Source organism: Ictalurus punctatus, chromosome 21 (genome assembly GCF_001660625.3).
Source record: "Ictalurus punctatus breed USDA103 chromosome 21, Coco_2.0, whole genome shotgun sequence".
Classification (NCBI taxonomy): domain Eukaryota; kingdom Metazoa; phylum Chordata; class Actinopteri; order Siluriformes; family Ictaluridae; genus Ictalurus; species Ictalurus punctatus.
In genome coordinates, this window is record NC_030436.2 from 3,417,589 (window position 1) to 3,434,746 (window position 17,158).

General features: G+C 38.9%; 1 protein-coding gene across 1 annotated transcript in view; it reads left to right on the forward strand.

Annotated features, from left to right (window-relative positions):
- The window catches only part of atg7 (ATG7 autophagy related 7 homolog (S. cerevisiae)), a 115,126-nt gene that overhangs the window by 13,590 nt on the left and 84,378 nt on the right, over window positions 1-17,158 (forward strand). The window contains exons 8-12 of the mRNA XM_017450797.3: window positions 1,435-1,523; window positions 1,927-2,048; window positions 4,704-4,794; window positions 6,016-6,160; window positions 8,458-8,616. Of these exons, the coding sequence (XP_017306286.1) occupies window positions 1,435-1,523; window positions 1,927-2,048; window positions 4,704-4,794; window positions 6,016-6,160; window positions 8,458-8,616 (606 nt within the window). The remainder of the gene's footprint in view (window positions 1-1,434; window positions 1,524-1,926; window positions 2,049-4,703; window positions 4,795-6,015; window positions 6,161-8,457; window positions 8,617-17,158) is intronic.

The following is a 17,158-nucleotide window of genomic DNA, read 5'->3' on the forward strand; positions in this document are numbered from 1 at the left end:
TTCTGTGTACTATGTTTGTTTTCAGAATTGACATGGTATGATTATGGACACTAAAAAATAGGAAGGATGGTGATGGTGTTGACATGGTACTGCCTATCTGTCCTTTATCATCTATTTAAATATACAGCAACTCTCCAACTTTGGGGATCATATTAAAGTTCCCTAAATATTTCGACACTGACAAATTGCTATTTTAGTTAGGTATATTGGATATACCGCAGTATACTGAATTCGAAATGAAGTAATATTAAATTATATAATGAACGCAAAGTGCAAACGTTACCAAATGCACCAACCAGAATGGTGTTCCTCCCTTTTTAAGGGACCAAAAGTAATTTAAAAAACTGACACGATCATAAATTGTCATTTTTAATACTTGGTTGGAAATCCTTTGAGACCCATAGACACCCGCAGACATCACCAGACGCTCGGTTTCTTCTGTCGATGCTCTGCCAGGACTTTACTGCAGTTATCTTGAGTTTTTCGTTTCTGTTTGTTCTTGGGGCGTTTTGCATTCAGCTCGTGAAATACGTGCTCGATAGGGTTCAGGTCAGGTGATTGACTTGGCCAAACAACACTTCAGAATTCATCCTGCTGCTTTTGTCAGCAGACACATCATCAATAAATACAAGGGAACAAGCTCTGTTGGTAGCCGTACATGCCCATGCCATAAAATGAGATGGAATGCTTCAGATAATGAGCTGTTCTTTCCTTTCTCCGTACTCTTCTCTGGCCATCATTCCGGTACAGGTTGAACTTTGTTTCATCTCTCCATAGGATGTTGTTCCAGAACTATACAGGCTTTTCTTTCTTTGTCTTTCTTTCTTTATTTTTTTTGTTTTTATTTAGCATTTTGGAACTCTGGCTTCCTTTTTATTTATTTATTTATTTTTTATAATGGTTTATCATGTGGTTCACCCTCTGTATTTGCTCTGGTGTAGGCTTCTCTTCAGTGTTGACTTTGACCCACATATGCTTTTGGTGTTCCTGAGCTCACTCAGTAGTTCAGTAGTTGATTTGGCCACATCTAATGTTTTTGCTATCTCTCTGATGGGTTCGTTTTGATTTTCGAGCCTAATGATGGCTTGCTTCGCTGGCAGATTTTGGGCTTCATATTGAGAGTTAACAGCAACCGATTCCAAATATGAAACGCCACACTTGAAGTCAACTTGAACTCCACCCTTCTCCCGATTCGCCTGTGAAAGCTTGAAATACTGCACTTCACATAGCTCATATTCATTATTAAATTTCAACTCCAGTATACAGTGTTACGCTACTAAAATAACAATCATTTTGACAATCTCTACATATTTTTGGACATGACTATATCTTCAACTTGAATATTACACATTAGTTGAACTGGTTTGCAAACACTGTAAGGTTTTGTGTTTGTGAAATCTGCTCCTAACTTGTGTTTCCCGACTTGTTTTGAAGGTAACCGTGGGTGTCTATGACCCATGCACGCTGCCTCAACATCCTGGCTGGCCTCTTCGTAATTTTCTGATCCTCCTCGCCAGTAAATGGTGAATTCACGCCATAACACTTCACAACATGTCATAACACATCCCACTGGCAGTATCGTTTATATCAACAAATCCTCACTACATTCCAGAACGCTGTTCAGTTTTAGCGAAGTACAACAAATTTCATGCATACTGTATATCTATACCGAATATTACAGTTCCGCTATTAAAGAAGCCTTACGTAGCAGTGCGTTTGCACATTAATTAATAAGGCATCGATTGAGAGTTGTGTGTTTATATCAGATAAGACGGTGAGTCCATGGCTGTTTACACGTACACGTCAAAGCATGTGCCATAAATATATCCAACTCACTAACAATATAGTAATTCGTCTGTGCTGCGGTGTACTTAATGATGCTGCTGTAACCATGTGTTTGTGTGTGTGTCTGTATATATTTTGTAGGAGTTCACAGCTGGACGTGCTTGAAATTGTGTGCTTTAGAGACAGGACACTCCAGGGATGTCGCTCAGTGCAGCACAGCCTTGTTTTTGAGGTCAAGCTTCCCAGTCTGTCCGTGTCTGCAGGTAATCTTCCTTCACTGCTGTAACACCCGCACACATGGTGCACACTTGAAATGTTAATACAGGTTTCTGAACTACCTCGACAGAAAGGTTAAGCCTTCGTTGGATGCCATGAGCCATGGAGGTAACATCTGAGACTTTTAAAAAGTGTTGCAACTTTTTTAAAAAAATAAATAAAAATTCAACACCAAACCAAGCCAAAAAGTCCCTTATCCTTTAAACTTTTTAAAAGAGCCAATTCTCAATCTGTCCCCTACTATAAAAGTCTTTTAAAGAAAATCTGTGAAGCAGTGCTTTCAGAAGTACATTTTTTCCCCCTATATATCAGATAGTTTACTTTTGATTTATCGAATCTGATCGTTTAGAGCAGTGGTTTTCAAAGTGCGGGCCGTGACACCCTTGGGGGCCGCCAGGGGGCGCCCTGGGGGCCTCAACAATTGGGTGTGAGAAATAAATTCTCACTCTCAGACAACCACACACACACAATCAATTCCTAATGTGATGTAAGATGTAATTATTAATTAAAAAAAGTGGGGGGATTTCTTCAGAAGTCTGTATTTTTAATGCGTTTTAAAGACATCTTGCAAAAGGGGGGCCTCGGTCAAATGTTAATGCCATTTGGGGGGGGTGGGCTTGCCCTGGAAAAGTTTGGGAACCCCTGGTTTAGAGATGGTTGATTCTTTTTCTTTAACAGCAGCTCAGACAGTAGTGCTGACTCTAATTCAAAACACTGGTTTTTATATACTGTAAATACACTTGTTCTGATACGCTATTGTTTGTATAGCTAATTCACAGCAATCTCCACCATAATCTAAGGCTAATGTTATGAACTTAAAAATACTTGCTATCTAACAAAGGAAAACATATAATACTTGATATGGTGAAAGTTTTCCATCAATTTGAAATAAACGTCTCCTTACAGAAGAGTATCGGGAGCCGGTGCTTTGTAGTGGTTCATAAGGGGATGGACTTGGCTCTTGCTGGTTTTTTGCTAACATGACAAGCTGTGTTTTTTGTATTATTACCTTCAGGAGAGGGGAAAAAAGGTGAGGCCGGTGGTGAAGGAACGTCTGTTCGTAACTGCTATAACGTAGGCGATAAGTTGTCTTGTGGACGTTCCGTAACATTAAATGTAGCTATAAACGGATAAAATACTTGATGTGTTGTTTATTAATAAATAATAACTTTGGCAAATTGCTGTAGTATTCGCAGAATTCAAACATTTTATGATGTGCTGTTGTAGGGAAAATAATTAACTGGTTAGTCCGAGGAGTTGAGAGAACCCAGAGAAATTGGATTAGATTATCAGTAGGTAGTAATCAACACAGCAGGAAGTTCAATGGCATGTGCAAATCATAATCTGTTTTATTTGTCATTTTAATGCAAGATTATTATTGTTAATCATTGTGGACTTGTTTAAAGCTCATCTGTACCAAACTAGATAAACCTTTACACGTAAACCTTCTATGAATTACACCTCTATGACCTCTGTTATTAAGGAAGATGTCTCAAGACAGCTAGCGGATTTTTTTTTTTTTTTTTTTGCACCTACGTGGCCTTTGAATCATCTCTGAGTGCCTACAAGTAAGAACCAAGATTACCTGAAATGAAAACAGGAATTGTCGTCTTGTTTGAAAAAAAAAGCCCAGCCTTGCCTTCAAAAGCTCAGCAAATCCTGTTCTGTTTTCTGACAGAAAGCACTCTATCAACCATAGCCGTTTTTGTCGGTTGCTATATTACATTCAAGGTGGAACCGGATCTGATGTTATTTATTGGTTTATTTTTATTTACATCACAAAAACCTAATGTGCAATTTTAAAAGGGGAGTGCATATTTTTAATATCCACTGTATGTAGAGTACCTGACCATCACACCCATATGTGCTTCTTCCTGAAACTGTTGCTACAAAGTTGGAAGCACACATTGTACACAGTGTCTTTGTATGCTGTAGGATTACAATTTCCCTTTGCTGGAACTAAGAAGCCAAAAGCAGTTCCGGCATGACAGTCCCCCTGTGCACAAAGTGAGGTCCATGAAGACATGGCTTCCTAAGCTCGGACTGGAAGAACTCGAGTGTCCTACACACACAACCCTGACCTCAACCCCACTGAACACCTTTGGGATGAATTGGCTTGCAGACTGCATGCCAGACCTCATCACCCAATATCGGTGCCTTTCCTCACTAATACTCTTGTGGATGAATGGACAATTCCCTACAGCCACATTCCAAAATCATGTATAAAGCTTTCCCAGAAGAGTGGAAGAGTGTAAATCTGGAATGGAAAGCACATATGAGTGTGATTATCAGGTGTCCACAAACTTTTGGCGATGTAGTGCAATTCCAGTACTTGTTAGTGCCAGTGAAAAACAAAAGACGCTAATATTAGCGTATTTTTTAATCGACTGCATTTAGGGTATGAGGAATATTGCGTACATTTAGATTTTACTCTGAACTGTTCCTTTAAATTTGGAATTTTTTTTCTGCCCTAATGTCAAAATAAGATTTTATACATTTTTGTTGGTCATGTTGTTTTCTCTAAAAGACTTTTGCACGACTGAAAATTGACCATTGAATTGATTTTACCACTAGCAGCTAAAAAAGATTTGATTTAGCAATGAAGACGGCCCGTAATTACTACAGTATTTTGTCTTTCAAAGCTTGTCCAAAGAGTGTGGGCTGGGAGAAGAACCCCAAAGGAGCAATGGGACCTAGAAGTGTCAATCTCAGTGAATGCATGGACCCAAAAAGGTATTGTACAATAATTAGTGTATATTTAATTATCAATTATATTGTCATTACTGTCTTGGAACCCTATTTGGATTGTATTGGTTTTACATGCGGAGGTGGAGTAATGTAATTAACATGAGAGTACGTGGGGATTTTATTCCCGTTTGAATCCGTCGTGTTTAGTCTTTTTTTTTTAAATGGTGTGAACATGTATGCATCTGGAAAGATTAAGGTGTATTTTTCCACCTATGACTAAGCAGTAGAAATAACTCCAGGTAGTTTATATTCTGTCCAAATTCACATGTCAGTAAAGGTTCCTATGTATCCGATGGGAAAAGAGGTTTTTCTAGCATATTGAGTTCCACGGAAAAGCCTTCGAACAGTCATGTGACCTAATATTGATCGACATGTGCAGCCGCAAGTCCTTCAGAAAGCGCTCAGAGTCAAGGCAATTAGATTGTATTAAAATGAGATGTATGTAGTACACATGAAATTTACCTCCTGAACACATTCACATCTCTATTTATTATACAGAGATTGCTTATTGTGTGCAAATTGATCATAATTACTAGAAATATCTCCTGGCAACTTCACATAAAGGACATAGACTGATAATGCTGCGTAATATGCTGTTGGTACTTGAAGTGCCATCAAAACAGCTCTGTCCTGCCGAGGCATGGACTCTGCAGTAACGTTGAAGGTGCACTCTGGTATCTGGGACCAAGATGTTAGATCCATTAAGTCCAGTAAGTTGCGAGGTGGAGCTGCAGGTTCCTCAAACCATCAAACACTTGTGGCAGGGTGCATTATCCTGCTGAAAGAGGCTGCTGGCATCTGAGAATAGTATCGCCATGAAAGGTGTCCATCTGACGTCCACATGAACGGCCGGACCCAGGGTTTCTCGGCAGAATATCGGCTTGTGAGCCCAACACCATGTAGCTGGTTCCTCAGAACACTGTCTATAGGTTCTCACGGCTACTGATCAGGACCACCCCACAAGCCTTGCTGTTTTAGGATTTGACCTTTGTCAAAGTCGCTCAGGTCTTAACGCCTGCTCAATTAACCGTTTGCGTACCGTCTATTCCAGACCTTGATATGAGATAATCAACATTATTCCTTTCGTCTGAGGGTCACTGTCATTTTGGCTCATTGTAGCATGTCCAGAAAATTTATCCCAAACAAATAGTAGTATAGAGTCAGTATGTGTCAAGGAAATTTTGTGTGTGTGTGTGTGTGTGTCAGACTTGCAGAATCATCAGTCGATCTTAATCTGAAGTTGATGCGCTGGCGGCTTGTCCCCTCTCTGGATTTGGATAAAGTTGTGTCCACGAAGTGTCTCTTGCTTGGAGCTGGTACACTGGGCTGCAATGTAGCAAGGACACTCATGGTGAGAGATTTAGTTGAATTTAATGCTGCAAAACAAATTTCTTGTCCTTTATGTAAAGACAAAATAATAAATATCTAACGACATAAAGAGCGACATTTTAATATTTTAAATGCCTTTTTTTTTATGTCAGACTCAGCTTTCTTTATAGACTCCTTTGCACCTTTGGAAAATATTTTTAACAAAGCCACATGTCACAATCATTGGCACTCCTGCATTTACTACTTCGTGTGATCTCCGTTTGCCAACATAGGAGCACTGAACAAATATTCCCTCCAGATCCTCCATGGTCTAAAGGTCTGTCTTGTAGACTCTCTACTTCAGCTTTTGGACAGGGGACTGAAATGTCAGAAGCTGGATTCTGTTTTCATTGAAACATTTTTGTGCGGACAAACCATAAAACCCAGTTCTAGTCAAAGTACGATAGTATAGCAACCTCCAGAGTTTCCTTAAGAATTCCTAAACGCTCGTCTGATTAAAAAAATAAAATGGGAGCATGCTTAAAATACAACTTTGTTCATATATTTGCTTCATTTAAAGAGTAGATTTCTCTCATGTTTTCGGTGTGAGATTAAGCTAATTAACCCCAAAGACTTATCATTTCACAATCTTTTTTTTTACCCATCTTTTACCAGTAACAGATGCTGTAATTCTGGAGCTGACTGCATGTTGTGTAGACATTAACAGAAGATTCAAGCACTACACCATGGACTTTGCCGTTAACACTGGGTCGGAATTGTATCTGAGACATCATTGTATACAAGTGCCACTGTAATATACAAATTGATTCAAACGATCTGAATCATGAATATCTGACTCAGTCCAGCCAGTTATGCATGATAATAACTTAACCACGTTTGAAATTCCACTGACAAATCTCTGCACAGTTGTCTTGTTAAGTAAAGAGAATAACCCGGGCTACTTCAGTGAACCTACATGTACAGCAGCAGAGATATATGATACACATGATACATGACGTGGTTCACGAATATGTTATCTAATCCCTTATATGCTTTCTTTTATAATAGTACAAAAAACATAACGTAAACTAGGCCTTGCATGATAACTCCTTTTGCTGGAAGATATATTGTCCCAGAAATAATTGCAATAAACTATTATTGTCATTTTAAGACAATTTTATGCCACTGATATACTGGTAATATAATAGCATAATAATATAATTAAATATAATTTAATTCTTAAGAATATTCAGACATTGGAATTGGAGTGTCGCAAAAGTTATATCCTATTGATGTCATGTCATAATATTTATTCATTTTTGTTCATTTTGCTCGGACTAAAATGGCATCGGATATCAGTCAACGGCATTTGAGATCAAACAAAATATTCACACATTTTACAAATTAACTTAAACATGTATTTGAACAATGTGAAAACTGCCCTTGTTGTGAAAATCTGATCTCCTGAAATAATATCATTACAGTGCGTACACTACTGTAGTGCAATATAGTGAATTCTTTACGCGTTAGTTATCCATTGTCCGTGTTTTCGCGTGTTGATACGGAATGAGCGTATTCACGTGATTTACCATTCTACCTCGCGCTGTACATTCATGTCATTTTGTGCAGGAGCGAGTTATATTACATTTATGTTGTGTATGTCTGATTAATCTCATGTGTATAGGATGTGCTTGGGTGAGTCAATTAACCCAGCTTCAGCTCATTCAGTTGAAGCGGCTCGATCCCCGACATTATCGACTACGACCGGATTGTTTGAAACACTAGAACTATTCTTTCTTGATTTTTCTTCTTCAGAAAACATTGTCCGTGCATTATTAATATCTCGCGTGTCGTTTTTTTTTCTTTCTTCCAACTGTATGTTTTAATTCAAACCGGTGCTAGTGCTGCTACACATCTTAAATTCGAATGCACGCGGTTTTCGCAATCGGATGTGCGTTTTTATCTTAAATCCGACGAATACCCGAAGTCGGAAATTTTAATTTGACAGCCCCGGAGCAGACGAGAGAGTACAGAGATGGTTACAGTGTTGGTGATCTTCATTCTTACGTAAACAAACACGCTAGTAAACGCGATGATATCGAGATCAGCAAAAATGATCGTGGTCATGTCCATATATCGCACAATAAGTTAACGTAATTATCGTGATCGAGGTATTGCTAGCCTGAATAGAGGTCTGTTATGGCCTGTGCTTTTTAAGATAATGATGGTAAGACCTTAATGCAGTTCCTACACAAAAGCATATCATCTAATATGCATCCTTATAAACCACTGTATGTTTCTGTTCAGCTAGAGATGTTCTGACTTTTATCTTCTCTCTAGGGTTGGGGAGTGAGACACATCACATTTGTGGACAATGCAAAGGTCTCCTACTCGAACCCAGTGCGTCAGGCTCTCTATGAGTTTGAGGACTGCCTGAGTGGAGGGAAAACTAAAGCCTTGGCTGCAGTGGATAGATTAAAGAAGATCTTCCCCGGTGTGGTGAGGCAATTTAAATACTTTATTTTCTGTCCAGCGCTTCATTTCAGCTAATGCACATTTCAGATGTCCCCTGATGCCTTGTTTGGCCAGGCTTTGCCCTTCTAACTGCCGTCAGGCATTTTCTTCCCCTCTTAGTACTTTGTCTAGATTTCCCAGTTAATGCAGTGCCCTCCAGAATTATTGATGCTCTTGAGTGAATGAGTGGAAATGAATATATAAAGAGAATAACACACGCAATAAGTTTACGAGCAGAAACTCATACAATTAATACATTTTGTGATGCCTGCTCTTTCGAGGGATCTTGGTCCACATCTCCCTTGCAGAACATTTGAAGCTCCTTTATATTCTTAGCTTTGTGCATGTGGATTTTCCTGTCGATTTCAGATACAGGTTTGTAGTCACGTTCAAATCCAGGGATCGAGACGATCATCGATTTGGAAGTATGTTTGGCTCACGAACTTATTGAAATCTCGGTCTGTGTCCGAGTCTGAACCTCCCGGCAGAGGCATCCAGGTTTTAGGCTGAAATCTCCTGGTACTTAGCAGAATTCATGATGTCATCAGTCTTCACAAGAACCCCTGAACCATCAGCCGCAAAACATCCCCAAAGCATCACTGATCCACCAGCAGATCCTTGTATGAAGTCCCCTTTTGTGGCTGAACATGCTGACCGTGTGCATGACCAAAAGGTCTGATTTGGCCACAACATTTGAGGCTCCTTTCTTGGAACGCTTCCGAACAGCTTCTTATGACGGTAGGAGTTTTAAGGCACCTTTTGGACCCATAAATCTACCAAGGTTAAGGCCACTTAATACCGTTCCAGCATATTAAAATGGACAAAGTCTAAAAACTTTTAGGCGCAACTTCATCAATCTTTTTTTTTTTTTTTTTTTTTCCCAGCCCGTGCTGCAACACACTCGGTCATAACTGTGTTCTCAGTTGTACTGCATAAATTAGATCCTGTGTAATTTTGTTGCCAAGCAACAAGGCCATTTCCTGTGTGTCAGCAGCATACTTGTGTCCCTATGCATAATCAATGCAACGGCGAAGAAACACTACTGGTGGGACTGCGATTCTGAGCCAGGCTTTGTGTAGGAATGTTGTTTACGTCTCAGAGTTTTCATTTCCTCTTCCAACAATTCAATCGTCTACTTTGTCCGCCTCTCTCATTTGACTCCATCTGTTCAACCACCATTTCATCAAGCTCCTCTTCTCCTGAAGCCTCATACTTATTCACGCTCAACAGCTTTTAGAAGATGTCAGACTGGAAGCCAATACATTTTGGAGTGGGGGAAACAAATGGAATGTGTGTGTGTGTGTGTGCACAAGGACCAAAGAAGTCTAATACTCACAAAAAAGTTAAGTCGCCCTGAAGAATAATTTATGCGGATTGTATATGTTGCAATAATGTATGTTTCTGCCTCTAAAACAGCACTTCAGAGCCTCCTTCTGGTCTGGTTTAGTTTATTATTTATCCTGTTAGTGTTGCCTGGTGTATTGTTTTCTATACCGGAACCTTTGCAGTGTAAATCCCTCCGTCAGGTGTAGAAAACACATGCCTGCAAATGCGTCCTAACCAACAAGACCGCATGCTCAGTGCCAAAATGTTCACTTTAAAAGTACCTGTTTGCCAGATCAATACCTCTCTAGTTGTACAAATTTCTGCTAGCAAAGCTGAGATCTTCAAACTGGTGTTAGTTCTAATTGTTACTGTAACAGATTTTTTGTGTTGCAGTTCATTTTCTGTGTCCATGTTATGCATGCATTCCTAATAAACAAACAAACAATCAAATAAATGAATAAAATAATGATATCAAGACTATATCGATAACGTTAATATTTACATAGCAATATTACTTTTTACATTTTTGAAATTATGCAAAATGTATGTGGACACCCCAAAATTAAAGTCACCCCGAAACTTGAAAGTGTATTTATAATCGATCCTTTTGGGAAGATTAATGAGTTAAGGTTAAAATCGTCATTGCACCTTTGACACAAAGTTATTGTGTCAAAAAAAATATCACGGGCAATCATGTTTCGGTATGTAAATACAGGCTATGAAGCAATGAGAAGTAGGGGTGTGACGATACACTGCAGTCATGATTCCATTCACGATACTGGCTTCACGATTTTGATTCGATTCGCTTCTTGGAATATTTTGAATTAAGCAAAATTACGACTCAAACGAGAGTCTGGAAAGAAAAGAGTTTTCTAAATTTCGGATTTTTTAAACATTGCAAAACAGTGTGCATTTTTGGCTGTATAAAATGAAAAAAAAATATGTACGAACAGAGGTTTAAAATTGTAAATAAAATAATAAATAAAATGTACTACAGGTTCACCATATTTTAATAATAAATAAATATGCAAATTTTCCCAAAGTTTTCGAGCAACTAAACAATGTCTGACCGAAACATAGAAGAAATGGAGCTCCAAAGTCGGCTAAAATGCCCGATTTCCGTGAACTTTGGTGTAGTTTGAAAGCTTTTTAACACTTATGTGAACTCGTATAATGCATAATAGGTGTTGGTCTTCGCAATCCGGAGCTATCGGGCTATGAGGCGTCACGCGTGCAGATCTCGCAGACTCTGCAAAAGAATGCAATCACGTGACCAGCATGCTGTCTATATATTTTAGCACTATGGGTTGCACAGATTAGGACCTCCTGGTGTTCAAAGAGTGCAGCTGCATTACATCCATAATTCTTGAATTCAGTGATGTGAATTGTACATTTCCCCAATGCACAGCATCACATTTTGGCATGGTGTCACGATGTATTGTGACACCTCTACTGAAAAGGGTATGTAGGATTACGGGGGTTTCTAATTTGCATATTCATTGAATCAGGGGTTTTTGATGAGGTAAATGTGTAAGCACTTCTGAACTCCATGCCCAAGAGGGTTAAGGCAGTGCTGGAAAATAATGGTGGCCACAAAAAATATTGACACACTGGGCCCAATTTGGACATTTTCACTTAGGGGTGTACTCACTTTTGTTGCCAGCGGTTTAGACATTAATGGCTGTGTGTTGAGTTATCTTGAGGGGACAGCAAATTTACACTGTTACACAAGCTGTACACTCACTACTTTACACTGTAGCAAAGTGTCATTTCTTCAGTGCTGTCACATGAAAAGATATCATCAAATATTTACAAAAATGTGAGGAGTGTACTCACTTTTGTCAGATACTGTGTGTGTATATATATATATATATATATATATATATATATATATATATATATATATATATATATATATATATATATAATATATATAAGAACATGTCACCTTTTTCACCTCTTCTGAGTTTGCAGGTCTGTTTAAAATATTACAAATGATTACATGTATAAAGATAACCTTTATTATACTCACCAACAGCCAGCTAATGCTCTAACTCAGAGGCTTTCAACCTTTTGTAACTAAAGCCCCCCACACACACACACACTCACACCCCAAAGCCTCCCCTATCATGTGGCACGCCCCCCCTATATTGGAGGAGGCCAGGTATAATGATGATATATATTCTATATAAACTTAATCTGTTATCAAAAATATTTCTGAACACTAGAACTACTTTGAACAAGAGAACTAGGCTGTAATAACGTGGACTATTTTACATGTAAAACATGTTGCGTTCCATTCGTCTTGCATTCTAAAATCATTTGCATACGAATTATGCAAATTAGGACGAAGGGCGCGTCTCGTTATTCATGACATTGTTGAATCTTCGGCTCTCAGCCCCTCACCGAACAGAGCAGACTCTGAGAGAGGTGAGAGTGCAGCGGGAAAGCAAGACCTCGCGCTTGCAGGACAGTTCTGCGGACGTTTGGAAAGGTTTTTCCAAAAAGTCGCTAGATTTATTGCTAGGCGATGTCGCTAAAGAGGTCTGAAAAGTCGCTAGGTCGGCAACACTGGTCTGCACTTGTCGCTAGATAAAAGGCTGCTAAGCTCCACCTCTCCCCAGCAAAAAGAAAATACAGAGGGAGAGGGAATGCGGGGTTTTTCATTTATGCACATTATATCTGAAAAGCAACAAAATACACGGAGAACACAAACGATGCCCTGTCTGTGTGTGTTTTGTTTTTTTGTTTTTTTTCTTTCTTGAAAACAATTTGCGCCCCCCTTCCGATTTCTCCCCGGGTTGAGAACCACCGCTCCAACTCTAGCTAGCGTACGATGTCTGTGAATTTGCATTATTATAGCTGCATAAATTTAGCTAAATTGTGTGTACAAAATATGAACAATCGAGGAAATTCTAACAGTTTCAGACTTGCATATGGATAGCTCAGGGGCCAGTTGCAGCAGCAGAATTGTCAGTCAGGGTGTAAAGTCTAAAGCCATAGGGAGTTTAAAATTAGCGTGTTGTAGAATTTTGATTGCACTACATGCACTTCAGTCATGTTGTAGTAGCCGGGCATAAAGTGATCGATCATCAAAACACTGATGTATTTCACTATCACCAGCCAAATGCCTGATAGAAAAATGTCTATGTACTGTTACAAACAGTATATTTCAGCAGGGTGACCATGTTTGGTGACATATCTCAGTTATCTCGGTTGATGTATACATGATGCAGAATATATAGGAAATCGGTTGCCGTTAAAGACGGCTCGGCAACTAATTTGTTTCACCATCTGCAAAACAACCACCGCACAGAATATGAGTACGAAAAGCTTCGAGAGTCAGCTGTCCAAGACACTCCTAAAACAGCCGTAGTACCAGAACAAAAACACACCCACGCAGCAAAAAAGTCCATTTTGAGTCAATAAATAAGATCTTTTCCTTGTTTCCATTTATATCATTAGTAAGCAACAATGAATATCCTCATTAGCAAGAGTGAGCTAGTATAACACTTTTACAAACACATTTATGAAGGATGCAAAATATCGTCTATTTCTTATCGTTATCGAAAAAATCCCAGAAAATATCGAGATATCATTTTTGGTCAATATCGCACACCACTAGCGTGTGGTGTCGTACTCTTATTCGGCGCGTTCGGCACACTGTCACGTTTCAGTCCACCACTTACTGGCTGTCAGCATCGTAACTTACAGGGAAGCCAATGTGCTCCCTTACACCGGACCTTAAAGATTTGGGAGAATCTTCCAGTTTTGGCTTGACTGTAACTATTGCTGTTTTTATAGCTAAGCTAATATGCTATTATGCTAGCTGCTCACCTAACAGCGTGCTTAGGAGAAGCTTTTTTTTTTTTTTTTTTTTTAAAGAAAAACAAAACCCTTGTTGCCTCTCCTGATACCAGATAAAGAGGAAGAAGAGTTTGCTTGATTAAGTTTAAATGATTATTGCATCTAATATACAGTGCCCTATACTAATATTGGCACCCTTGGTAAATATGAGCAAAGAAGGCTGTAAGAAATTGTCTTTATTGTTTAACCTTTTGATCTTTTGTTCAAATAATTCACCAGAATACTCTCGTGCATATCGAACAATTTCAAACAAAACAGAGGTTTTGTTCATAAAAAATATCTCTGTTAAATATAGATGTGCAGTAATTATTGGCACCCTTTTCAATACTTTGTCAAGATGACCGCTCTGAGTCTTCTCCTATAATGCTGACGAGGTTGGAGAATACATGGCGAGGGATCTCAGACCGTTCCTCCATACAGAATCTCTCCAGATCCTTCACATTTCAAGGACCATGTTGGCGGGCTCTCCTTTGTATACATGTAATATGTAATGTGTACTCTCACTGTACACATGTAATATCAGCAGTATTTTTTGAAGAATAGAATAATTATCATGCCGTCTGTTGAATTGAATGATATGACTCTTTTTCAAACTGTTTTCGGCTGAGTTTCGCCTGGTATTTTGTGTTGTTAATTTGTATACACGTATTCATTTTTTTTTTTTTTTTTTTTTTATAAAGATATGTTTTTATAAAGTTATTTCCCTAGTAAATCTTATGGGATGGAAACTATGCAAACAGATACATGACAGTAATTGCAGCATTTCAAGTTAGTGATAACGTCCATAATGCGTGTTGAGACAGGCACAAGAAACACGAATTTAGTCTTTCGAGTGCTTGATACTGATGAATGATGCGCTGTATGACTAGTGACAGCTTGTCTGTCACTGAAGATTATATGGTGTATAAATCAGGGTTACATCAAACGGGAGCCATGCAAACTGTGAATTTAGCCAAAATCCTATACCAGCTGAATTATCAGTGTACCACACAATATTGTGTTAATTCATAAATCAAATATACAGAATGAAGCAAATTTATAGAAATACATAGATATACATGAAAACAGACGAACTGATTTTTTCCCTCTGAATACGTTTCCATTTATTAATGAGAATGAAGAACTGGCTATTGGGGGGAAAACTGTAGAATAATCATACGATTGGCAAGCATGTGTGCCACATATTTCATCTATTGTTCCCTACAGCGATGAAATCATCTAATTGGGAACTGTCCTCAGAGAACTAACGAACGCAACATTAGAAATAAATACCCGAGTTTAGAAACGAAAAAAATAAAACATGATAAAATTGGGAACGTGAACCGCTTACTATCAAACACGGCTGAGTTTAATATCTACACACGGCGGTTAGCATAATGTTAGCTCGCTTTGGCTAATTTTAGTATTTACACACAGCACTTAAGGTTGGCTCGCTTACTAGCAAACAGGAAATCTTTACAGATTAAGGTAAAGAATTTAGGTTAAATGAAGCGTCGCTAACCGTTGTGTATTTTTCAAAATTTCGTTTGAATGAAAATAGTATTATAATAATAGTATATGCTCAGTATCTACAGTCTGTGTGCTGCTAGCCAGACTATCCATTTAGACAGTCAGAGCGATGTAATACGTCATGCTCATGTTGGATTTATTCATTAATTAGTGCTGACTCAAGTTCCTGGAAATCGCAGTATTTTAAATTGAGATGGAAATTTGAACCAGACTCTGTCTCGTCATGAGATTACTTTACTGACTCGCATCGGAAAGGCCGCCATCAGGAACCGATACAAGTTAAACATTTTCGTTCTTACCCGGGATGAATTATCGACACTAGAGAAACCTGAGCTCTATGGATTGCCGTTGTGTGTTTTATGGACGGGGAGTTTTCAGCTGAAGGATAACCAAACGGACCGAAAAGGCGCTCTAGCCGAATCCTATTTTGCATTTAAGAATAGAAAAAAATGTCCCGGCATCTGTGCGTCGGATTATCTAAGCATTTCGTGTGAAATGTCGAACTTATGCCGAGTGGAGATTTGAAGCTAATTGACGGATCGCGTTATTTCTGACCGAGCATGAGTCTCGAGTCTAATTCACCCCTCTGAAGCTCATTCTGGAATAATCAGGAACACCCTGCAAAAGCTGAAATATTAGATCAAGCTCTCATGGGAAGGTGATAAAAAATGAGTCATTTCTTCTAGTTTCATGTGGTCTTTTATAATGGGTAGCATTTTAAAGTAGGTTTTGGGCATTTGGTGAGATTCACAAGGTGCTCACGGCCACTTCATTAGGAACGCCATACTAATACTGACAGGAGTGGACACCTGGGATTTGATGTTTTGTGAACTCAGATGTTTTTCTGCTCACTACGGTTGTAAAGAGAAGGTATTTTAATTCCCGTAGCCTTCCTGTCAGCTCAAACCAGTCTGCCTATTCTCTTATAACCTGTCTATTTAACAAATCATTTCCGCCTGCAGAACTATGTGTGAAAATCCCCGGTGATCAACAGTTTTTTTTAAATCTTCAAATCAGCCTATCTTGTACCAGCAACGATGCCACGATCAAAGTCACATTTTTCCCCCCATTCTGATTTTTGATGTGAACACTAACTGAAGCTCATGATTTGTATGTGTATGATTTTATGCGTCGCACTGCTGCCAAATGATCGCATGAATGAGCAAGTATACAGGTGTTCCTAATAAAGTGTCTGGTCTGGTACTGCAGATTTCCTGTAGATTTCAGCCAAGGTGTGTCATGTGACTTCATCACGGCGTGCATTCAGCCAAAGCTCTCTTCGATTCACGTGCGTTAAACATGAGTACAGTTAAAAGGTCTCGTTTACCAACAAACATCCCTGTGAAAGATATCTTGCAATTGCAAGTAGTTTTCCGCAAAAAAAAAAAAAAAAAGCACAAAAAATTCCGCAAATTGCATCACGAATTTAAAAAAAAAAAAAAGCCCCAGCAAAAACAATGGCCTGAATGGAATGTGAAAATAGTGTGCGGCTAGTACTTCCTGTAGTGGAGTAGCCTGGTATATACTAGGTTATATGATAGGTTTCTTTTGTATGTCCCTCGTTCTTGTTTAAAAACGAAGGGGGATAGAGCTTTTCCAGTCGCCGCCCTTCGTTTATGGAATCAATTGCCAATGGACATCCATTTTACCTTTACGTTGACATTTTATGGCATTTGGCAGACGCCATTATCCAGAGCGAGTTACATTTATACAACTGAGCAATTGGGGGTTAAGGCCCTTGCTCAAGGGCCCAACAGTGGTAGCTTGGCAGTGCTGGTGTTTGACCTCCTGACCTTCTGATCAGTAACCCAGAGCCTTTTAACTA